This window comes from Peromyscus californicus, unplaced genomic scaffold, assembly GCF_007827085.1.
Source record: "Peromyscus californicus insignis strain IS unplaced genomic scaffold, ASM782708v3 Scaffold_20__1_contigs__length_68692818, whole genome shotgun sequence".
NCBI lineage: Eukaryota > Metazoa > Chordata > Mammalia > Rodentia > Cricetidae > Peromyscus > Peromyscus californicus.
In genome coordinates this window covers 51,120,933-51,146,847 of record NW_026294503.1, presented here as the reverse complement: position 1 = coordinate 51,146,847, position 25,915 = coordinate 51,120,933, and the positions used below count along the sequence as shown (strand labels likewise).

Below are 25,915 nucleotides of genomic sequence, written 5' to 3'. Positions count from 1 at the left end.
GTTACTGTCCCCTATAACCCTCCCTCTAGTCCCCAGCTTGATACCCTGGAGTCACTACCAGCCTCCAGGCCTTACACCCAAGCCTCCATGTGCACTGCATGCCCTGCCCTCCTTCATTATGACCCTCCTCAGCTCCATGCCCAGCTCCCCACCTTCCCTCCACTAGTCTGGGCCCCTTCCCCACAGCCCCACAGATCTCTCACAAGTACCCTGCCATCCCATTCTTAGTTATGCCCCAGTTATTAAGGTCCTCACAGGCTCTTCATGAACCTAGAACCCAGCACAATGTCCTACCCATCATAGGTACATGAGGACAATCATGAGGAAGAAAACAGACATAATGGTAACGCTTTCCAGTTTACAAAACGCTCCCGGTCACACAAGGTCTTTGAGGGTGTTCTTGGTGATACGGATATGCCTAAGGAAGGAAGACAAGCTGAACAGTCTGTGCTGAACATCCTCAGGCTTCAGCCAGAAGAAGGAAGTTGGGTGGGGACAGGGGGTCAGGCTGAGTGGTGGCTCTGCAGCTGAGCAAGGAAGCTCAGGAGCCCACAGAGGGAGGAAAAGGGACAGAACACTAGGGTGCCTGCTGGGGCCACAGCTCTTGGTCTGGAGTAGGGTATTTGAGCCCTCTGACCTGCATCTCCCTTAACCAATGCAACAGACAGACAGTACTGGAACAACAACCAAGAAAAACTATCAGGGGCCACCAAACTGTTCACACTGCAAGTGCCACATGTCCCTATCTGGACCCACAGCGAGCAGCAAGGCAGTCACACTCTCCTAGTCCAGAGGTGAAAATGACCTCAGCAAGGCTCCGGCCTGTGAGAGGCAGTGTAGGACAGAGCTGAAGTGTCCAACAAGAACACTTGCGTCCCTCGACCTCCAGGCCCACTGGACTCAGCTGGCATGAGCTTGCAGATCTCCATGCAGAGATACAAACTCCACACTGGAGCTTCCACAGCTGAGCAGCCTTCTCGACCCGCTCCCTGACTTAGGAACTGTAAGGCAGTACCCGTACCTCCTCAGGATGCTTTCCACTTACCAAAGTCTGACCAAAGGCAACATTTGGCAAATGTGAAGAATAGTATCAACTGGCTTCTGAGAACTCCCACCAAATTCCAATCTAAACGAGTAAAGTAATGGTGACAGCAGACCTCCAATGAGAAGCCACATGCTAAAAACATCCTTAGACACTGAAAGAAGGAACTGTCAAGACACAATTCCACACCTAGTGAAAATGTGTTTTAAACATAGCCACTTTCTTCTGACAAACATGTACTAAGATATAATAAATTAAAGAGTGTTGAGGAGCCCAGGCTAGCCTCAACATGCAGACCAGGCTAGCCTGGAACACACTATGTGCACCAGGCTGGCCTCAAACTCAGAGCTCTATCTGCCTCTGCCTCTGCCTCCAAAGTGCTGGGATTAAAGCATGTGCCACCATGTGCAGCATGAGTTCTTGAAGTAGACAGACAGAAAGACAGACAGACACAGACACACACACAACACACACACACACAACACACACACACACACACACACACACACAATCACACACAGTGATGAGGAGGCCAGCAGGGCCTGAGAGCCAACTGGAAGGACTCAATGACCACACTGATAGAATCTGAGCAGTAAATCAAAGAATGTAGTACTGAACTATCACCCAAATTCTAAATTTCTAAATATTCTGCATTTGCTATTAATACAAATGACTTGGGATAGGGGCACACATGTGGGAAACGGGCAAACCTCCCATGCAGAAATCCAAACACTAATATAGACCCCTTTGGGAAGTAGAGAATAGTACCAATTCCCTTAAATAAAGGCTGGACAATGACTTCCATCCAAAGGACAGTATGTGAAGCGGGGCACAAGTACACCCTGGAGACAACTGAAAACAATTATCCCAAGCCTGGGATCAAGACCACCATCAACAGTGCTGAGGCCATGTTGACAGTATGCATCCTTGATCCGATGTGATAATTGTACTCATTTCTCTATTACTCCTTTCAGAAGCCTTTACCTAAATAAATAAATAAATAAATAAATAAATAAATAAATAAATAAATAAATAAAACCAGACCCAAATTCAGAACAATGTACCAAGCTTTACCAAGCAGCACAGCCAAGTTTATTGTGTGGGGACAAGTCCTAGGCTGGGGTGAAAAGGAATAAGTTGAGGACCCCTATATGGAAGGGTGGGCGTGTGAGCAGCATCATAGGACTTCGTGGAGGCAATGCACATGCTGCTTGCTGTGTCCAGCCTAGAGAGCAGAGGCAGAGCGTGGTCAAACCAGAACTGGTGTCATTGGTACCCAATGACATGGTATCAGGGAGGCCAGAGGCAGAGATACGGAGCTGGTCCAAATGTAGAAGATGGAAGAGAGACTGCAGGGGCACAAACTTGGGACCTGAGCCTGAGGTGTAAGGGACCAGAGATAAGCAAGGGTCTTTGCTATCTCAGCATCCTCAGTGGATGCAGCAATTAGAGAAGAACACAGGCCTATCTCCTGACCTCAGGGTATGTGACCTGTGTCTTCAGGAGCTGGCCAGGAGCCAGTTGATGCAGAGAGGGAAACTCAGGTGGAGGTTGGACTAGAAAATTAACACAAACACTGGGCCTCACCCCTGCACATTAGCACCCCTAACCAAGTGTGGTGAAGAGGAGGCCCATATGTCCAGAAAAACACAAATGAAGTATGTGGCTTAGCTTCTAAAGTTCACAAACCAGCTACAAAGCATTTGTGGGTATCTATACACATAGCATGCTGGAGAAGAGGATAGAAAAAGAGAACCCAGAGAACCACCACCAGGCAGTGGAAGACATACAAACAGCAGAACACGGATCAGAGACAACAGTGAAGAAGGGAACCGTAGATGAGGCCAGCAGGACTCACTGACCTGGGGTCAGAAGGGAAAAGCTTTCAAAGACAAAAGGACATGCCACTGAAGAGCACGGTGACTTCAGGGCAAATGGTCACAAGTGATTTCAGAAAGAGCTCACACACAGAGCACACAGGGCCGCGTCTGTCCTATAGAGACATCCCTGCCTTGGCCATGTGGTTCATTTTGTTCTCATGAACAATGAGTAGCCTCCTCTGGCTAACTCCTACCCTTAGCACAACTGCTCCAAGATGTGATTCCAGGGAGGCAACGGCAGTGAGTAGAACTATCTGTCCTGTGCCTGTGGCAGAGTGTGCTTTCACCATATAACCATGACTGGGGACAGAATGAAAAGAAAGACATTGCCTGCACAATAAAGCTGTGCATTTGAGCATTCTGCTTCAAGCAGCTCAAACTTCATTGGTTATAAATCATGTTTATGAATTTTGTATGGATCTGAAGGAAAAAAGCCATCCGTCACTGCTGAGATGCTTGTCCACTTCCTGCCTCCCTGTAGCTGGACGGCGGGCACAAGGACTTGTCCCTAATGATGCATTATCACCAAATCAAACTCCAAGGCATGGAAGGCAGTGGCACCCCACCTGGAATGAAAGACAGCCTTGTCAATGCAGACTTCCAATCTGTCCTTCAGCACCACTGGGCTGGCTGTATATTTTCAATACTCAGTGCCCTAGGCAAAACTGCACAGCCTTCATTACTCTTTGGAAATACATAATACATGAATCATGCAACCAGTTGCAAAGGCCCAAAGTTAGACCATGCAGCCCAGCCTCCGAAGTGTTCTGGTATGGAGACTGTTTTTCCAAAGTGATTCTGTATTTTATTGGCAAACTGGTACATTATTGCTACAATAATGATTTAAATATAAATACCATCAGAGCTGTAATCACAATGCACGCAACTTTATTTCAAAGACTTCCCAGCACTCTTTCTCTCTCTCAGCCATTAACCTCCCTGAGTAGAGAAGCTGCTGGCACTGTCTATTTTGCAGAGGCTGAGTCCGCAGCAGAGACAAAGGCAGGTAGACAGATGAAGGCTGGGAAACTGTGGGTGGCTTTTCCCCAAAAACACACACAGGTGCGGGCACACAGGGACACAGATGCAGGCTCTCTCGTGTCTCTTACGGCAATGCCATGCCTGTATCTTACAGGGAACACAAGGCAGAAACTCTTGCGAAGAGTTTCTCTAGTGAGGAACAATAACACCTGTTTGCAGCCCGGAGCAAAGGAAGAGCAGGCAGGGGTGAACTCCACCCGGAGCAAAGGCAGAGCAGGCAGGGGTGAACTCCACCGCTTCTGTTGCTCTACTTCCCTGGGGTTTACACACATGAGCATGTGGAAGGCACAAGGATCATAAAAGGCCCACCCCTCTCCTTCCTTCTCTGTGGGTCCTCAGACCTCCTTGATGTCACTGTACCCAGCCAGCTTGGAGATAGGCAACTAGCTCTGACCTTGGGCAGGAATAGAAGAGTCAGGAAGCTGCAAGCCTCCAGCTGGCTGCACAGGAGATACAACAACCAAACCAGATACCTCCAAGAAATGATTGTATGTTCTATCACAAAATAAGACACAACTGTCAGGAACTTCCCAGGCCACTTGAAACATAAAACAACCCAGATCCACAGCACAGCAGCTGCAGCACAAGGAAGGCAAGTGTGTCTTCTCCACCTCTTCACCTCCTCTCTGGGTGGTCCGAGGCCAAGAATAGCTTGACCCCTCCTCCAGCTGTCACCCCCATTCTGGACAGTCTAGAAAAACTAGCTGGCCTCAGGGGTCCCTCTCCTCTTCTGGAAATGAGAGGATGAGCTACAGGTCCCCAAGCCTCCTGTCACTCACAGCCCCTGCCTCCAGAGTGATGAGTGTATCCTGCCATGCTGCTCCTGGCTGTGCCAGTATCTGAATGTACCTTGAAGCTCCACCTGCCTGAGGATGAGTTCCAAAGACAGTGCTCCACAGTCAGCGCAACAGAGGAGCCACACATCCTCCAGGAGTCCAGGAGGCAGGAATGCTCCTCCTGCTGGGGCCTATTCCCTCTGCTTGTTCTGCTGCTCCAGCACCTATGGCTGAATTTGCACAGGTGGGTTGCTTAGTGTGCTAACATGCACCTGCATGTGTCAGTGTCGCACAGCCACAGGAGGAAAGTGACACACACAGTGGAAAAGCACACAGCCCACATGTGTCTCAGGCTCTTCACTATGTCATTTCTTTCTTCTTAAGAAGGTGCAACCTCCTCCTCCTCCTGGGTCAGAGACCACTGAGCCTGCATAAACAGTGTACCAAGCTAAGGGGAGCTGAAGCCACCACTGAAGAGCACAGGACACCAGCTCCTGTTGCCAACAAGAGGCAGAAATCCTAGCAGATGTCGTGCTCCGCTGGGGAGGGAGCCCTGTCCCATGGAGGCCTAGCCCATGGGACACCAAAGGGACTGGGTCTCACACTCAGAGTTTCAATCACACGCTAAAGCGAGTCTTTACTGGCGAGTACCCGGGAGTTCATGAGGCTACTGCAGCTGTTTGCTAGCCCTGCTCTGGGGCAGAACTAGCAAGAGGAGAAAAGAGAGAGGGCCACATCTTGTCAGTTTAGCAGCTGAAGCAAAAACCTGGACCGGCTGAGCAGAAATGATTGCTTGTTTCTTGCTCACCTAAACTGTTTCATTTGATGGCATGCAGGTTGTTTTGTACTCAGTGTGTTCTGTCAATCTCTCTTGTTCATCGTTAATGCTCCAGCCCTCTGTCCTTGTGGACCTCCAAAGGCATGTTTCCTAGACAACACAGCACAGCTCAGAACACCTCATTTATGCAAGTGTACAAAGAGCATCCTTCTCTCATTCACAGCTGGCATTAAAAGACACGTTTATCAGGTGAGAGCAGGATTCTAAAAGCCCTGGCAATTTTTCCACATCTCTCTGGAGAAGAAAGAACTCAACAAACAGGTGCCCCAAGTGAACAACACAATGCAAAGGGGCAGCAGACTCTCCCCAAAGGACAGCCAAGCTGTCAAGCAGAGGGACACGGAGGGGGCAGGTGACCTTCCATTTCCTGTACACCACCCCTGCCAAGGAAGGGAAGAATCACACCAGCCAGGGCCAGAGCTAGCATTCAGAGAAAATCAGGATGTGCAGCGGACAGACAGACAGACAGATGGACAGGAAATGGTGAAGGGCAGACAATGGCTTGCACAAGCTAAAATGTGCTGCAACTGAAATCACAACAGTAAGGACAGCCTTGCCACACCATGCTGAGGCAGGGCTGCACCTCTCTGTCCCATCTGCAGGCTCCCGAGGTTCTTCACTGAATAAAATCTGAGGACAATTCAAAATCAGTTTTATAACAGATGGAAAAGCCCAAGTAGAAAAGCTAAAAGTTTATTAAAATAACAGTATGTCACCAGTGGTGGTGGCTTCACACTGGGAAAGCTGAGGCAGGAGGACTACCAAGAGTTCAAGGCCAGCTTGAACTAAGTAGTAAATGCCAAGTTAGCCCAAGCTACTATATGAGACAAAAAAAAAAAAGAAGAAAAATTTACATTTAAAATTAAAAGGTTCCTAAATGAATCCAATCATTACCAAATATAACTGCTATGTAAAAATAATAAACACATAAAACATACTCCACATTATTAGTCAACAAACAATACAAATTAAAACTATAATTAAATAGCACTTTGTATCTACTAGGATAGCTAAAATAAAGGAACAAAAGCTGACAAGAAAATCATGTTACCAACAGGACTGTAAAATGGCACAAGGGCTTGGGTAAAAACACAACTCTCACGTGATCAGTCATTCCACTCCAAGAACTGAAATCACATCTGTGTAAAAATGGTATGAATGCTCCCAGCTGCCAAAGACGAAAGCAGCCCAGAGTCTACCCACTGAGGAACAGCTGAGGAGTTCTCTTCACATCAGAGAAAACTCCAGCCACAGAAAGGAATGCCGGCATGTGCTGCCCAGGGATGGGTTCAGAAACATTACGATACACGAAAGCAGCCAATCAGACAAGGTCACGCCATGGATGACAAAACCCGTGGGGTGGGCAAGTCTACACAGAGAAGTGATGGGAGGTGAGTGGCTGCCAGGGGCTGGGGAGCGGGTACCGAGGGGCCAGACGTCCTTGTGGGAGGTAAAGCAGGCCAGCGATGACGGGAGAAGGGTGATGGGGCTATGTCCTGAAGGAAGGGTGGTTCATCTTCTCAGTCACCATCTGTGGTGTTCCACCTGGCCATCTAGCAACACTTTGTCCTTCACAGCTGAGCATTTAAAGCTTCGGCTAAAAGACCAGTTCTCTCCCTGCCTCAGTTTCGAAATTCTGCTCCTCAGATATGGCCACACTGCAAAGCTGCACCATGTAGAGAGGAAACTCAGAGCTGCCTCCTGACCCAGCGAAGAAGTGTCAAGCAGACTCCAGCCCAGCCCAGCACCTCGTGGCTTCCGATGGGAGATAGGGTTCATTAATTACAGGGAGAGGATACCACAGGAAGGCTGGGAACAGCAGCCAGAAGTGAAGCATGTGCTTCCCTCTGGAGAACATCTCCCCTCCTAATTACATTAATTGCAATTAGCTCTCTCCCCCTTCACAGTTCTCCTGCTCTGACACCTGCACCGGCCTGTGGCCTCTGTTCAGTGCCATCTTAGCTGCCAGTGGTTCTCAAGCTCATTTCCAGGAAGTCCCAGCAGGTAAGTGTTCTGCCTCGCAGCCCTGGGTACATGTGCACCTTGGCATGCCTTCTCTATTTTCACTAGCGACCCAACACCTAGTCTTCAGAGCAAATTAATATCTCTCATCCTCGGCCTGAAATAAAGTTACTGATGATAGACAGACACTTCATTTTTTCCCCATAATTCATTCACCCTGAAGGAAAAGTTTCATAAGTAATTAAATTGATTTTCCTTCCTATTTGGGACACAGATCTATTAGGAACAGCAAAGTAATGGAAAGCCTGTTTTTCCATGAGAATCCCTTTGGGATGCGGCAATCTGCGTGTTCCAGCAAGAAGCACGTCCTGGGATGCATCAGAGGGAGCCTCAGCGGACGGGGAGCCAAGCGCACATCAGCTCTCTTCCTAATTGACATGTGCTGTATACATTACATTCAGGAGGGGTTCACGGGCACTCTCTGGATCTAGAAAGGCTCTTAAATATTAATGCAGTTTGAATCCTTCCTGAATATTGTTCAATTCTTATTACTGAGGCAAGACCTCAGCCATCTGACATCACTGGCATAGCTAAGCAGCTGTGAAAGTGTGACCAGAGTAGCCACTTCTAATTACCCACAGGAGACTCACTGAGACGTCCCTGAAGAAACAGATGGCCATGGCTAAGGTTGAGCCTTTGAGAGTGAAGAAGATGCCCTCATAAAGCCAAGCTCTTCACTCACAGAAAGACATGCCTTCCTCATCCATCATTCAGAATGAGAAACCACTCAAAACAAAAATAAGACAGAAAACAAGACGGTTCCATTACTGGTGCCTGAAGGTGAACAGCACACAGGTACCTGCTAGGTCCTGTCAGACTCCCTGAACCCAAGGAAAGAAGAGAAGAACCATGACAGCCTTGTATTCTCAACTGGGAAAAGTGCAGAATTCCCCTACCATGTTCCTGAACTTCACAGGCATCAATTTCCCTGCTGCGATATGGGATTGACTTTAAAGATTAGAAAGAATATATGTAAAACGGAGCAGGGGCACAGCACCCACCACAACAGGAAGGTATGCTTGGGATGCAGGATGACTGCAAGCCCTTCTTTTTCTTCCTAAAGTGAGCAGGATGGGGTGTACATCCAAGATCTGTATACTCCTTAACCTAATTTACTTTCTGATGCTGTGATAAAACACTGACCAAAAGTAACTTGGGGAGGAAAGGGTTTATTTCAGCTTACAGGTTACAGTCCATCATTGATGGGAACCAAGGCAGAACTTGGAGGCAGGAACTGAAGCAGAGACCACGGAAGAACACTGCTTATTGGTTTGTACCCCTGGCTTGGCTCAGCTACCTTTCTTACACAGTCCAGGACCACATGTCCAGGAATAGGACATCCACAGTGAGCTGGGCTCTCTTCTACATCAATCATTAATCAAGAAAACGCCCCACAGGCCAATATGATGAGGGCAATTGATGTTTCCTCTTCTCAGTTATGTCTAGGCTTATGTCAAGTGGACAAAAACCAGTCAGGGCACTCATTTACCACAGCACCGATTTTCAAATTTGAAAATCAGCTAGCAAGCTGCACAGCCCATACATGTTCCAGACTTAAATGTTACAAGCCCATTTGGGAAGCCTGCCTCTACCCCATCACCAGGGCCAGTCACTCTGGGGTATAAGACTGTCTGAAAGACATCTCCCTGGAATTCAGGAAAGTGAACCAATCTGCCACTTACTGTCCTAGAGAACAAGAACCATGGCCCTCCATATGCATGAGACCCACATTTATGGATTCTTAAAATCGCAGCTCAAAATCTGTGTCTGTACAGAACAGGCACAGCCATTTTCTTGTCATTATTCCCTGATCAATGCAGGAAAACAATTGCTTACACTGCATTAACATGCACTGTATGATGAGTCATCTAGAGACTGTTTAAAGTATATGGGAGGAGGTGAAGGCTGCATGCAAATGCTATGCATGCATATATGGATGTGAGCATCTGCACACTGCATTGTCCACAGGGGTCCAGGAGCCAATCTCCATGGATGCAGAGGGGCTGCAATTGCTCAGCAACAAACCTGAACCATCTCAGAATTGCAAATACTGATGACACATTCCAAATTCAGTGTGGACACACCCCACCTGCATAGGGTTCCTCACTCACTCAACTGCTGAGATAAAATTATAACTCCAAAATGGCAAATGCGTCTTTGGTGGGGATAGGGTTTTGTTTCTTCTATTTTTATCATCTAAGCACACTACTTTTTAAATATTTTGATGGCTTATTACTTTGCGGATGCCCACCTCCTTTTCTCTATAATGCACAAGATTTTCACCTTTAGATTTATGAACAAATGTGAGCAATGGATATTTTACCTCTGCATTTCCTCCTCTCCATTCAGTATTAATCATCTATGAATGGTAGATGATCTGTTTGATCTGAAGTCTGATCTGAAAACACCATAAAAGAGGACAGAATGTTCTTATGTCTTCCAAAAAAGAAGAGCATCTGCAGTGTTGCTCTAAAATGCAATGTGACACCACGTGTTTGACTTTGAACACTGACTGTCCCCCAGTCATCCATGTGTTAAGGGAGAGGCCACTAGTAAGTATTAGACCTTTCAGAGACAAGGCACCGTGGGAGGTCCCTAGGTCATGGGGGAACCCCAGTCCATCACTTACAAAGTGATGGATCCTGCCTCACCACACATGCACTTGCCACAATCACGTGCTGCCCCACCACAAGCACACAGCAACACAGCCTGGTAATCTTGACCTTGGGCCTGCAAAACAATAAACCTAAATAGACCTTTTCTTATTGCAAGTTAATGATCCAGGTATTTGGTACCAGTGCAGGAAAGCTGAGAAGCACAGAGGCCTTCCTGTGAATAACTTGGGGAAAAGATGCCCTCCCTACATAGTCTTGAGATTTTGTCCACTTGCTAAAGACACCATCACCTGAGGCTGCAGAGTAAGAATCTGCCCCGACAATCAGTGTGCCAACACCACATCAGGAGAGCTGCTGGCAGCCTGCTGCCTCCTCCGATTTGCTTCATAATGGCAACACCTCCTCCTCTGTCAACTTTTCTCTCTGCCATTGTGGCTGGAAAATAATTCTTTCACTGTGCTCCATGGAACCTGGGGGGAGGGGGCTTCCATTGCTGTCTCCAGATTTCCTTTACACCCTCCTGGAAGATAATGCAGTCGTGGAGCAACAAAACAAGAAACTCGGGCTCATAGAAGAAGGCACTGTTCACATTTCAGGACCCTCGTGCATCTCTTACTTGGCCACCATCCTCTATTACTTTAGTTTCTTTAAACCATATTTGGGAATACATGATGAATAATGATAAGATACTACCTATGGACACAGATCAGCAAAATGTTTCCAGGTGTAAAAAAAAAATTAGTAAAATTTGTACCATTAAGTACTGATGAAACCACTTGGTTTCTAGAAATGGCCCAATCTTCAGTGCAAATGGAAACAAGTATGTTTTATTCATTTTTAAAACTGAATATTTTGGTTTATTCTTTTAAGAGCTAAATAAAAGTCACAAAGCAGGGCTGGAGAGATGGCTCAGAGGTTAAGAGCACTGACTGTTCTTCCAGAGGACCTGAATTCAATTCCCAGCACCCACATGGTGGCTCACAACCATCTGTAATGAGATCTGGTGCCCTCTTCTGACCTGTAGTCATACATGCTGTATACAAAATAAATAAATAAATCTTTAAAAAAAAAAAAAGTCACGAAGCAACTGAACATAGTGGCACATTCACATATTCCAAGCATGTGGGAAGCTGAGGCAGGAAGAGTGCTTAAGCCCAAGGGCTTGAAAACAGCCTGAACAACACCAGAAGATAACACCAAAAGAAGGGAGGGAGGGAGGGAGGGAGGGAGGGAGGGAGGGAGGGAGGGAGGGAGGGAGGGAGGGAAGAAAATGGTTCAGTCAGTCAAGTGCTTGCTAGGCAAGCATATGGTCCTGAGTTTAATTTCCTGCACCCATGTAAAAAGCTGGGCATGGCAGACTGTTCCTGTAACCCCAGTGCTCAGAAGACACGGACAGAGGATTTGAGGGGCTTACTGGGTAGCCAGTCAAGCCAAATCAGTGAGCTCTACGTTCAGTGAAAGGTCTTTTGACACCCACTGCCGACTTCTGGCCTTGTGCATACAAACACATATACATATATTCATACTCCCCCTCCCTCCCTCTCTTACAAAAGGCCATCATAAATACACTTCCAGGGATCTGCTGCTCTTCTGGCTTCTAAACAAGAGGAAACACTGAACCTGCCTGCAGCCTAAGGATATCTCCCTCCACTTTTCCATGAAAAACTCTCTAGGGCTCTGGACAGCACACATGGGAGATGTCAAAAACAAAACTCTTAGTACTGTGTGGGGCATCACCTTAAGAGTTGTTAACAGGAGACATCCCAGAGGCCCCTAAAACAATGCAGGCAATTGTCATTGTTCTTGGCTGCTCACCAGAACTAAATGGTCGGACCTGACTGCTGTAAAGCACCACATACTTTAGTTGCAAGGCATAGAGAAATGCAGCTGGAACTGAGCTGGTAGCTTCCTTCCTGATGGCTAGCTTTCACAGAGCTGGAAGGTACTACACAGGCTATAAACCCTGCAAGCTAGGATCTGCCAGCCAAGATGTGTCCACTAGTGCAATCGTGGTGTGACTGCTACCGGGGTAACCAACTGCCTGCTGATTAGATTTGAGGCCCACGACATAGGAAGAATCGGTTCCCAGTACTGCAAACTTGATCCAAAGTCCATAGCTAGGAGGTCATGGGCTCCAAGGGGAACCTACTATTATTGTGTTGCTAAATGGATGTGCTGTCAAACTGCCTTCTAAATAGTTGTTTATATTCATAGATCTGTTTTGCACTAACCTTGACCAGAGAAGCTCCTGTCTGCATTAGGAAGCAGTCAAATCAGAGAACCATAAGTAGTCGATGTGCTGAGAACATGTGGTGGTTGAGTCCATAGTCCTAAATGGGACATCTGTATCACCTCCTCCAAGTCTCAGAGAACATCACAGAGAGGGAGCAGAAAGATATAAGACTGGGAAGATCAGAGGGGAGCTGTGAGATGCTGCCTTCTGGACATGGCATGGCTATTGCACCCAGGAGTTCACAACAGCAGTGCCTGCCTGCACATAACTTGCAACTTTATGTCATGGATGGAAGAAGAATTTCAAGAGGCTGTGGTGGCATTGTGTTCCCCAAAATATTGTGCACCCTAATAAATTTATCTGGGGTCAGAGAACAGGACAGCCACAATATTAAACATAGAGGATAGGCAGTGGTAGCACACACCTTTAATCCCAGCATTCCAGAGGCAGAAATCCCTCTGGATCTCTGTGAGTTCAAGGCCACATTGGAAACAGCCAGGCATGGTGACACACGCCTTTAATCCCAAGAAGTGAGCCTTTAATCCCAGGGAGTGATGGCAAAAACAGAAAGATATATAAGGCGTGGAGACCAGAAACTACAAGCATTTGGCTGGTTAAGCATTTGGCTGATTAAGCTTTTAGGCTTTTGAGCTACAGTTCAGCTGAGACCCATTCTGGATGAGGACTCAGAGGCTTCCAGTCTGAGGAAACAGGATCAGCTAAGGAACTGGCAAGGTGAGGTAGCTGTGGCTTGTTCTGCTTCTCTGATCTTCCAGCATTCACCCCAATACCTGGCTCCAGGTTTGTTTCTATTAATAAGACCTTCTAACAATTCTTGCTACTCGAGGCCCATCCACTTTCCATCTTGTGTAAAGAGAGTCTCATGAGGCCCTAGGCCTCCCTGAAGAACAACTGGTGGTTGCGGAAAAGGGGAAGTCCTATCTTTCAGTGGTACCACCACTGCTACACTGCCTTTGCTCAAATGGATAACCCCCAATCCATGCTCAGGCAGGCAACCCTGATTAAATGCAGTAGCGTGCACATAAACACACACACACACACACACACACACACACACACACACACACGCACACACACACACGCACACACGCACACATACATAAACACACAGGTACACATACACACGCATGTGCACACAGGACATCAGGAAATAGGAAGATGGGATTTGGTGGGGGAGGAATAAAACAGGGGGACTTTGCTCTAAGAACATTTTATACATGTGTATAAAATTGTGAAAGAATAAATTTTTTAAAGAGAATGGCCCCACTTTGACAGAATTAGATTTTACTAGTTTACTTTTGGGTTAGGAACTTTATTTCCACTTTGTTGAAACAGAAAACACGTCTGTAGGGAAGAAACACAGGTAGCAGAAGACAATGGCTGCCACCGAGCACTGCTTACCAACATTGCCCCCAAATAACAGAACAAGAGGGAAGACACAAAGCAAGCGTCTGTGTGCTCAGTATCCTGGAAACAGGAATCCAGGCCTCACGAGAACTGCTGGTACCAAGAGAAAGCCTGTCCTGCACTTCTCTCAGACTCCCTCCCAGGCCCAGCCCCTCAAAGCTTCCCAGAGAATAAATAACGCTTTGGAGAGGAGGAGGGAAGGGCTCCCTCTGAACTGAGCAGGCAGAAGACCCTCCTGGTACAGCATGGGTCCTAGAGCTGGGAAAGGAGCACTACACAAACCCCACAGACAGAGACACGACTCCGGCCTAGGAGTCCTACAGAATGAAAACCCATGCCAGGAACGCCGGGCCCTCTCCATGTGCTCCCCTTCCTCAAGTCCCATTGAGGTAGATAAGGCTTGAGTTCTAGGGCCCTCAGGCCACGCCAGCGGCTCAACACACCTCAGCAGCCTCAGGAAGTCTCAACAGCTCATGGTGCCCCACGTGCTCAACAAGGAAGCGGGTGCTGTGGCCAAGCTTTTAAGGATCCAGGCTACGGAGTAATTAAGCACTTAGCACAGCATCTGACAAAGTGAGCTCATTAATAACGGCAGTTAAGGCTCCATCCGACTGGCGGAGCACTTACACCTGCAATAATCTCACAAATGGCTGCGCGTATGAACCAGAAACGAAGCCTCATGACACCAGAGTAAGAATTCCATAACAATTTATCAGTATGCCGGCAGACATCTGTCTTCTCAGGCTGTCAGTTAAAACACAAAGTGACAAATCAGAACACAGCAAAAGGCCCTCATAACTCAGTGCAATGCCTGTGACCCACCACAAACAACACACAGCACACAGGGAAGCAGCAAGCAAGGCCACACCTTGGCTGAAGCTGTTGGCAGCTCCTGAGTAGTCACTATAGGCTCCAAGTCAGTCTGGAAGTATAGGTCAAGGTCAAGCCCAAGGCCAGACATCTTCCTAAGGAGGACCACCACAGCCTTCACATGCTTCCTTTCCAGAAACATCCATCAGAGACAAACAATGCAACTGAGACTGAGGCCAAATCTCTACATAGCTGCCCACACTGACCACCCTTCCACTACCTTTTAACCCAAGGCTAGGGCACTCCTGTGGGCACAGTCACTCATGTGCCAAGTCCAAGAGACTGTCTGCTGTGGGATGTTCTGTATGGCAAATGTGTTGCTGATTAGTCAATAAATAAAACACTGATTGGCCATTGGCTAGGCAGGAAATGTAGGCAGGACAAGGAGGAGAATAAAGCTGGGAAGTGGAAGGCTGAGTCAGAGAGACACGGCCAGCCGCCACGATGACAAACAGCATGTAAAGATGCTGGTAAGCCACAAGCCATGTGGCAAGGTATAGATTTATAGAAATGGATTAATTTAAGTTGTAAGAACAGTTAGCAAGAAGCCTGCCACGGCCATACAGTTTGTAACCAATATAAGTGTCTGTGTTTACTTGGTCGGGTCTGAGCGGCTGTGGGACTGGCAAGTGAGAGAGATTTGCCCTGACCGTGGGCCAGGCAGGAAAACTCTAGCTACAACTGTCAGTGAGAGTCTTGCTTCTGCTACATTGCCACACACCTACCAAACAACTGCAGTCACCAGGTTCCACCCCCACTGCTGTTTTGCTTTGCTATGCATGTACACACACACACACACACACACACACACACACACACACACACACACATATTTGAGGCAAACACTATGAATACTGGAGAGAATACTAACTGCTGCTGGTGTTCATCGAACCCTCTGAGTCACTGAGTATTTGAGCTGTGGGCCATGCAGCCTTGCAAGGATACAGTCATGTCTATGAGTGAATGAAGCACATTGTGAGCACACACACACAAATGAGCCCTCTCCAGCCAATCATATTAGATCACATCAAAGACAAAAGGAAATGGAAGTGCCTCACATGGCTGATGAAAATATGTATTCCATCATCTTTATAGTAAACTGCCCAGTAAATGCTATTAAGACTTAAAAATGGCTGCAAACATTGATTCAGTGACACCTCTTCCAAGAATGAGTCAGTCATTCTTGGTGCCTCTGATACTATAATGAAAAATAGTAGAAATGCAACCAAGACTGTATTTACTCAAAAGGTGCATGTATTATCAGCAACAGAAAAAGGAGAAGCTATGCATGTGTCAGCCATCAGGAAACTGCAAAACTGATGCGAGACTGGGATCTCTCCTCACAAATGAAGGGCTCCATTTCCTTTTTGAGATACAATTTAAATACCACACAATTCACCATCTAATGTAACATTTTTACACCTCCAGAGGAAATCCTGCACTCATTTCCAGGCAATCCCCGTACCCACCTTTCTGTAACTGTGACCTGGCAAGAAGCAACGAAGGGGTTTGCCATGGCGCAGTCTGAGCGTGCAGACCAGCATGGCATGGGGGACACGGTGGCCAGAGAGTGAGCGAGCTGGTCACACTGTAGCAGTTAGAAAGCAGACAGGAGATGGGGTGGGACTACAAAACCTCAAGGCCACCACCAATGACCCACCTCCCTTAGGAAGAGTCCACCTCATAAAGGTTCCACAGCCTTCAACCACAGTGCCAGCAGCTGGGAGCAAGTGTTCAGGCACACAAGCCTGCAGGGACAGTACACATTCAAACCACAGAGCATGTCACAGCCAGCCTTCCTATGGTGGGTATGAAGAGCTGGCTCACATTGTCTTCCCGGGTGACTAACGTTAGTGAATATTCCCATGCATTTTTATTGGCTAGTCACATATCCTCTTTGGAGAATCGTCCACTGAAACACTTTGCCCTCTTTGGAGTGGCTCATCTTACTGAGTTATCTTCTGTACACAGCAGATTCTAGACCTTCAGCATTCTTATAATGTTTGTGGTTTCATTCTTGAGGGTATTGTTTACAACACAAAAGCTTTCATTTGAGGAAGCTTCTTTTTTTGCCTTTGTCTCTTTTGCTTCTGGTGTGGTCTAACCCAGGTCATGATGGCTGACTTCATAAACCTTTTTTTTTTTTCCAAGCCAGGATCTCATTCTGTAGCGGAGGCTGGCCTTCAACTCAGAAATCTGCCTGATGTGCATTAAAGATGTGCACCCCCATGCCTGGCTTCTCGTGAACTCTTAGACTTAGGTCTGGGATTCACAGAATGCTGTCATATGAGAGGCAGGGTGAAGCTTTACTCCTCTGCAGGATGACACCTAGCTGTCCTATTACGACCATTCCTTCTAGGACTCATTTGTAAAATGGTTTTCCTCCAAAGAGTTAGGTTCCATCGGGTTTTGTCAATATCTTTTTCTATGCTAAATGACATAATCACTTGGTTTTAGTCTTTAGTCTGTAGATAAAGGATACTATATTGATTTTCATACATTGAAGCATTCTTGCCATCATGGAATAAACTCTACTTCTCACAATACAGAATCCCTTCATCCACTTTGCTACACCTGGCTGCTAACATTTGTTAAGGAATCCCAGTGTGTCGTTCTCTTCCTGCAGGGTCTCCCATCTGGTTCTGCTCATGGGGCAACAATGGCCCTGTATGATGAATGTAGAAGTGTTCCTCCTTCTTCTGTTGGAAAAACTTTGTGGTGCAGTCACATTAACTCTTTATCACACGTATGGTCTGGGCATTATGGGACTGTTTTAGATATTACTAATTCAATCTCATCTATACATAAGATATAGGTGTATATTATACCTATAAACATGTGGGGGAGAGGGGAAGAAACTAATTTCCAGGAACTGGCTCACGAGACTGGAGAACAGCAAATCTGAAATCTGCAGGTATGTAGGGCAGCCCGAAAAGCTAGCAACTCAACCACAGGCTACACACTTAAGGAATCCCTGCTTCCTCTGGGCACCATGCTCTCTGGCCACAGCCAGAGACTATGAGGAGTGACTCTGAGACAAGTGACTAGGATGAGGCACACTTACTTATACATTGGGGGTTATCTGCCCTACTCAAAGGCAACTGATTTAAATGTCACTCACAAATTCACATCTGCAGCCACACACACTGGTGTCTGACCATCAGCCTGGCTATATGGAGTCAGTCAGCACAGCTTGGGAAGCAGTGCCTTCTGTGGAATTCCTCCATTCTGCACTTACTTGGCAGGTTATTCATGAAATCCCCTTGTGCTCTCCATTTCTGAAATGAACAGTGTCAACTGATTGAGTGTCTCCCTCTCTCCCTTTCCTGCCTTTCTCAAACCTGCTCAGCTTGACTGAAGCTGCGAGGACTTCCTCTGCTCTGCTCTACATATTTCCGTTCTGTTATGCACAGCCCTCCCCCTCGTCTGTTTGTTCTTGCTTTCCTTTGTTCTTGCAGTGATCGGTGCGTTAACAGCTTGAGAGCACTTCTTAGTTCAGTCAGTTCAACTCTGGGTCTCTGCTGCATATAACCCGGCTGCACCCGCAGGTTCTGCATTTCATGTTCCCCTTCTTCATCTCCGGGCCTTTCTGATTCTAAAGTTTCCAGTTTTCTCAGATGGTCACTGATTTCTGTTCTGATGCTATTGTCTAGAACACAGCATGCCTGATTTGCATGAGGCTCTCTTAGTGTCAGCACCTGGCTAGCATGAAGCAAGCGCCCTATGCTCTGGGAATGAGCATGTCCTTTGTGCCACTGGGCACAGTGACCAGCAGATGGCTGAGAAGTGGATAATTCTCACTGGTCCTCCATCTTCCAGACCCTCACTGGTCTTCTGCTGAGTTTTCCTACCCATTATTAGAACCACCATATTACCAATTTTTAAATATTTATTTTCAAATGTTGGATGACCTTGTAAATACTTGAATAGTAAAGAGAAAACAATCCTGAAATATGCACACACAACATTATGGCTACCATGTACAACAGTGCACTGACAAGGCCTAAGAAAGCTCCACACCTCCCAGAGACATCTCCTGGCCCATGTGGCCACACTGACTGAATTTGTTTTCCAATCTGTCAACAGAAGTCCATTGCTCAGGCATTTTGTAAATGTTTGTACAATTATAGGCACTGGGATTCTGCAAGACAGGAGACCTGTATCAGTCACACTCCAGCCCACTCACACCCTGTCTCCACTTCCTGCTAGATGACAGCTACTGCAGAAACTGCCCTGTACACAGATGCTCTGTATCATGCCTCTGCAGGCTTGGAAACAACCTGTGGACGGCAGCAGCAATTCCCCACTGAGGAGCACTCAGGGAAGCCGGGCAGATGAATTTAGCTGCTGTAGAGGCTCACATCACACATGAGAAAGACACAGTGAGATAAGATGGAAGGCCCACACGAAAGCACACACTGCGAAAACTGACTCTGAATGAGAAGTCTGAAGCAGCAGTCATGCTCTCACTGTCCCTCAAAGCCTGACGTCTGTGACAGTGCAAACTGGAGGGGAATCCATGCTTGGAAGCCAGCTAGTGTCCAGTCCTCTGGTGGGGATGTGCTTCCTGTGCCAGCCGCACTGGTGACAGCCCGCTGGCGGCACTTCCTTCAAGCATGCTCAGAAACCTCCTCTGCAGAACGCAATGCTGAGAGCACGCTGTACTCCTGACGTTCCGCCTTCCACGGGAAACCCAGAAATAAATATTCTTAATGCTCATAGGAAAATGCATTGTTTGTTCCAGTCCCCTGCCATGTTTGCTTTCAGGAGTAATTTATGAGAGGATGACATACAGAATCAAATCAACCTGAGATTAAAGCTCCTGAGCGAGAATCCACGGTGAGATATTCTTCATCGTGCACAACGGTCATCGTCATTCTCCCCGTGCAGCCAACCAACATTCAATTACCCTAAGGTATCAGCCCAAAGTGCCTGGTCAAAATTGTTTCTAAATTGAAATAGCAGAGATGCGTGGGGGGAATGCAGCTTTGTTGTTGTTGTTTTTTCTAGGCTCAAAATATTTATTTAAACTAAAATACATACTCTGCTGAAAATGTGTGATCCAAGGTGATGGAATAATGTTTCTTAATTTTAAGCCAAATTTCACATTCTTGGACAGAATATGATAGGGGCTGTTTCAAAAGTACAGGATTTACTTAAAAATTATACAAGGAGGGGGGCTTTAAAAAATCCAATACCAGCAGCATGAGTTCATGAATTATACGACATTATCTCACAGAACACCACATGCAGGAGGCGGGAATGAGCCTCAGGAAGATGTCTCAATACAACAGAGTTACATTCGTGCAAAAAAAGCACTGAGAACTGCACAAATACAGGTGTGCGGAAGAGGATTCGGAGGGAGCACCAAAGTCACTGTTACCCACAAGTGACCGCGGACTGCACAACCACCCTCCTCCCATCTGCTCACCTTTACTGCATCCCAGGAACTTGAGGGACCCTTCAGCCACCTAGAGGAGAGAAGCCCAGAAGAGTGGCCCGCCAATGGGAAGGTCGGGTGTTCTCACCTACCCTTTCCCCCTTAGCTATACGCCACCAAATGGCAACACTCTCTTACAAGGGTTTTAAAGCCCTGGCTCTTAACTGCACAGCAGAGAAACATCTTAGGGATGCAATCCAGATGGGTTTGCCAAACTCCTACTCTGCACAGTGTGACACACACAAGAGAGTCCTGAGTTCAAAGAAAAGGCAGACACCCAGGAGGGCTCATATAAACTGAGTCACAGTAGGCAAAGGGTTCACCTGCTTGCCTGTGTCCCACTTGGGCCCACTCTCCATGACTGTGACCTCTGCCCTTAGCTGTAGTGATACCGAAGATGATGCAGACCCTTTCCCATCCTTCCCTCAGACCTGCCCTCCTCAGGGCTGGTCCAGAGCAGTGATTGCCTGCTGCTGCCATAACTCCTGAGATATGCAGCCCGTGCAGATGCCTTTCCTCAGAGCCTGCAGGAGTATCAGCTGTAGACAGGTCTGCAAGTCTGGGTCATCCTCACCCTCTGACCAACAACAGCTCAGGACGTTCTCTGTGAGAACAATCCATCTCGCTAAAGCTCTCCAATACACTGCTATGGTCACCAATTTATTGTTCATGGGCCCAGAGTTTCTTCTCCACACTGGGCTATTTCTCTGCATCCTGAAACTTTCAAAAAAAAAAAATTTATCTCTGTATAGCCCTGGCTATCCCAAAACTCGGTCTATAGACCAGATTGGCCTTGAACTTAAGAGATCCGCCTGTCTCTGCCTCCCAAGTACTGGGATTAAAGGTGTGTACCACCACTGTCTCGCTTTAAAAATTTTTTTTTAACTTGTTTATTTAGTGTGTGTATGTAAGTTCATGTGTGTGTGTGTTCAAGTGTATCTGTACATGTGTGTGTTCAAGTGTGTGCATGTGTGCACATGTGCATACGTCGTGTGTATGTTCAAGTGTGTGTGTTCAAGTGTGTGTGTTCAACTATGTGGGGAAGGGTTTGCAAGAGCATCTCTGAACCCAGTTCAGGACCAACTCACAGAGCACAGTCATTACCTCCTCCAATCATTGTTTCTCCTAGACAATTAACACCACGGTCTTGGCCATTCCCCCTGTCTGCTAATAACCAGGAAATGCATTAGAATTGCTTGGGTCTCACAACATAAGTCAGTGGTAAAGCAGTTCAAACACATTATTTCCCACATTAATCAAATGGTCCATTTAGCCTAGACCATCAATCCTCTAAGCATTGTGACTGAACTTCTCCATTAACTGAGAGCCACAGACAGAGGTCCGACCACTCCAGGACCATCAGGAGCACCCTTGCTACCTATCAGGTGGGGAGTGAGAGGACAGAGATGCTAGGGAGTGAGCACTGGCTCTCCCTAGTTGCTTAGCAATGACCTATGGTATAATCAGTTCGCTGACTGGATGTAATCTTGAGTGATCCCATCTCTTCAGATGAACACAAAAGCAGACTGAGGGCTGAAATGCTCCAGTACACAAAACAAGCCAGTGCCACTGAAGGAGTGGTCTCATGAGAACAGTGTCAATTTTAAACACCAATGCTCAACCTGAAGAATGACCCCTCCTATGTAGTTAATGTGTTTTCACAAATGAATCAGAAAGTGTACACATCACTAATCAGACTTTTTATAAACTCAGAACTGCTCAGAGCAGGTGATATCATTTTACTGTTTGCTACTCTGATGTAAATGAAAGAAAAGGACAGATGAGCAGGCTAGGGGACTCAGAGGCTTGTTGCCAAGACTGACAATCTGAGTGCAATCCCCAGTATGCACATGGGGGAAGGAGAGAAATGACTTCCACAAATTGCCTACAACACTGACTACTCTATCACATTAACCTTACCCATTAAAACGAAGCCCTGAAAGCCATTGAGCTGAGGGCCACTAGGAAAAACCAAATTCCCAAATAGACTCATTTCTGCCCATATACTATTTTAAAGTGGGATATTGTCAGTTGTGAGCATATCTGCAGTGGTTGAGAGTGGGTTTCAAGGTGTGTTTTAAAGCTGGCCTCAAGGATAAGACTGCCCCTCTCCACAATTGTGATGGCCATCCTTAGTTGTCAACTTGACTATTGGAATTAACTAAAACTCTCACAGGCTCTCTGGGCCACTCCTTCCGCTAGCAGCCTGAATAAAGGACATGGAAGAAGGAAGCTTTTGCTCTTTGCCTGCTTGCTCTAATTCTTGCTAGTAAGTCCATTCCTTCACTGGCCTACTTCTTCAGGATTCCACCACATATTGAAGACCAGCTGAGACATCCAGCCTTGGGGACTGAACAACTACTGGATTCTTGGACCTTCCATTGGTAAACAGCCATTGTTGGACGAGCTAGACCACAGCCTATAAACAATTCGAATAAATCCCCTAGATCGATAGACAGACAGACTGACTGACTGAGTCTACAAGATCTGTCCCTCTAGAGAGCCCTGACTAACACAAATGTCATTCATTAGTACTGTGATGCTGAGAGGTAATTTTCAGCACTGGTATAACTATGCAGTGAGCACAGCAGATCCACTGAAGATCACACTGGGTATCCAGGAGGCACAGTGTTGTGGTGTGCGCCTACCTATGTACTCGCATATGAAGACCACGAAGAACGGAGTGACCAGGTCGTTTATCCCCTGAACGTATCCACTGGCAGGGTGTCGGATAGCCCATATAAACAAGATCCTTTCGAAAATCTGAAAGAAAATGGAATTGGCAGTAAAGCAAGAAATGAACACAGTAAAAATTTAAAATGTACCCACTTTTTACTTAAAATATATGCCATCAATATTTCTCACTGTTTCCAATACTAAGGCACAAAACAGTTATCAATTCCAGTTTCTTTGCAAAAGTCAGTCCAATGACCATAACTTTTTATTGGTTCACAAGCACCATAGTGTTTCCCGAACCCTGGGTTCAGTTCTTCCCCACCACTAACACTAGATTCTCTGCTCCCTGGAGACCAGCAGGTCACAGGAATGCAGAGAAGACCAGGGCCTGGTACACAATGGCTCTTTCCTTAGAGTTAGGTGGGTGGGTGGGCAGGTAACTGGGCAGAGGGAGAAGGGGAAGGAGCAAGGGAGGGAAGGAGGGGTGTAGCATGCATGCATGCAGCCCTTCCTCATGCACATGTACATGCATCTATGTCCCCACAAGGTAAATAGATTTCTTAATTCCCTAGAAAGTTATCCCCATCCAAGAAGACACATGTAGACACCCAGTTTCCTGAGCCATGAATGCAAGAATTACCCTAGCTTCCTTCTTCCTCAGGACACTCACCTTCGATTGACCCTTCCTCTTCACCATCTTTCATCTCACTCACCTTTCTCCATTTTTGCTCTTGAGATTAATCTTATCAAGGTACAACAGAACCACACCACCCTAGACCACCCACACATATGTATGCACACCCACACCAATGGCTTAAAGACCTTCCATTGATGCATAAGCATAGTGCCCAGGTCTCCATAATATATGGCCCTGCTCCAAGGGCCTCTTCTAACCAGCATCCATATTCTGTACCCTCCTCAGAGCCCAGCAGGTTACCACCTCAGTTCCCACAGCCCTAAGGGCCTCTCCTTGCTTCTGACTAAACTAATTGCTGGTATTTGAGACCAGCTCAAACACTCCTTTCTGCACTGTCTGCTCCCTGCCCACCTTCTCTATGTCTGTCTGCTCCCTGCCCACCTTCTCTATGGCTGCTCCCTGCCCACCTTCTCTATGTCTGTCTGCTCCCTGCCCACCTTCTCTATGACTGCTCCCTGCCCACCTTCTCTATGGCTGCTCCCTGCCCACCTTCTCTATGTCTGTCTGCTCCCTGCCCACCTTCTCTATGGCTGCTCCCTGCCCACCTTTTCTATGGCTGCTCCCTGCCCACCTTCCCTATGGCTGCTCCTTGACCACCTTCTCTATGGCTGCTCCCTGCCCACCTTCTCTATGGCTGCTCCTTGCCCATCTTCTCAATGAAGAGCCAGTCACATTCGACTTACGACTCTGGTGTCCCCTCCTTCCCACTGTCATTCACTGGTGGCTCCTGCTTAGTTTTGGGTTCCACAGTCAGTCAAGGCTAGGTCTTACTACTCTGCCCAGACCTCAAACAGGCAAGCAGTACAGCAGAGGCAGTGAAAAAATGCTCACATGAATAAAGGTGTTCCAGAACCTCTAAGCACACCAAATCTTGAAGAGCCAGATGTTTGCACACTCTCAGAAGTTAGGCCCTTCCTACATCACCTGCACCTTATGTATGATTGGGCTTGGTAGTCTAGAGCCCCAAAGCACTTCTACCCCAGGATTTACAGAGAAGAGGCCTAGAGCCCCAAAGCACAGTCTGTGATTCCAAGCCACGGAGCCTAAGATCCAGCCCCACTCCCCCCAGTATCCCGTCACCCCGCTGCTCAAGTGACTAACAAGCAAGCACCACCTGTAGCACAGCAGGCGCCAGCTCAATGTTTGCTGAGTGAGTGGCACGCTCATGCATATAGATTCATATACATTTCCCATCAGTCAACAGTTTCCTAGAGAGAAATGAATATTTAAACAAGTTCAGAGGCGGGCCACAGCTCGCTAACAGAGCACTTGCCTAGCATGTGTGAGGGCCCTGCATACAATCACTAGCACCACCAAACAATTAAAAGAAAGTAAAAACAAACTCAGAGGCTGGACACATAGCTCAGGCACAGAGTGCCACCCTGCAGTACAAGGATCTCAGGTAGGATCCCAAGGACACATGTAAAAGGTCTGGGGTGGCTGTAATTCCGATCTCAGGGGCAGAGACAGGTAGATCCCTGAAGCTCACTGTCCAGCCTGCCTCGCCAAATCTAAGAGCTTCAAGGTTAGTGAGACATGCTGGATCAAAAACATAAAAGTGGGGGCAACCAAGGAAAGACAATTAATGCTGACCTGGGACACATGCATGCACAATCCACACTAACAAACCCAGAGTACACACACACACACTGAACCTCATCACAGGTCCTCAGTGCACAAGGGACTGTCACAGCCACCCAGGCAAACAGGACAGAGGCTGTGTCTTGGCCTCACATACACCATTAAAGGCCTGAGAAGGTTGGGGACAAAGACCTGGGCTGGCCTGGGCTCTAAGACTTAGGTTCCAAGCACCAGTCTCTGTCAGTGGGACTCGAGGTAGACTCGGAATCGCCCACTAGTCCAGCACCTTCCTGGGAGGAACACAAGGCACTAGCAGCAGGGAGTGTGTGTTGAGGACAGATGAGTCCAGTTTGCAATCAGGAGGCCAATGCCCTCCAGCTCCTCTACAGAGAAGCAGCAGTGCTCCTGAGGGAGTCTCAAAGCAGGCTTCTGCCAGCTGCCCCTAACACAGCACACCTTGCCATTACTATACCTGAAAGAACAGGCTGCACTCCTCAGAAAAATCCAGAAACAGTCCGGTGTATTTTGAGCAAAGGAAAAGCTCTCAGTCAGCTCAACTGTCTACATTGAATTCTCCTGGACCTCTTGATGATCTCAACGTCCTACCTTTGGTCCCAGAACTGCTTGCACAGGTACAGGCAGCTGCAGAATAAGCTAAGGCTGACTTCTAGTCAGTGAGCAGTGGTGGAACTGCAAAACCAGTCCTGATTCCAAACTCACTAATATTTATTGAAACCTTTTTGTCACATCATCTGAAAGTGTTCTGGGGAGTGGGA

General features: G+C 47.2%; 1 protein-coding gene across 7 annotated transcripts in view; it reads right to left on the bottom strand.

Moving 5' to 3' along the window:
* The window catches only part of Tbc1d22a (TBC1 domain family member 22A), a 301,414-nt gene that overhangs the window by 170,054 nt on the left and 105,445 nt on the right, over positions 1 to 25,915 (bottom strand). For all 7 annotated transcript variants that reach the window (XM_052748584.1, XM_052748580.1, XM_052748582.1 and 4 more), the window contains one exon: positions 22,834 to 22,948. In XM_052748584.1, coding sequence (XP_052604544.1) covers positions 22,834 to 22,948 — 115 coding nt within the window. The remainder of the gene's footprint in view (positions 1 to 22,833; positions 22,949 to 25,915) is intronic.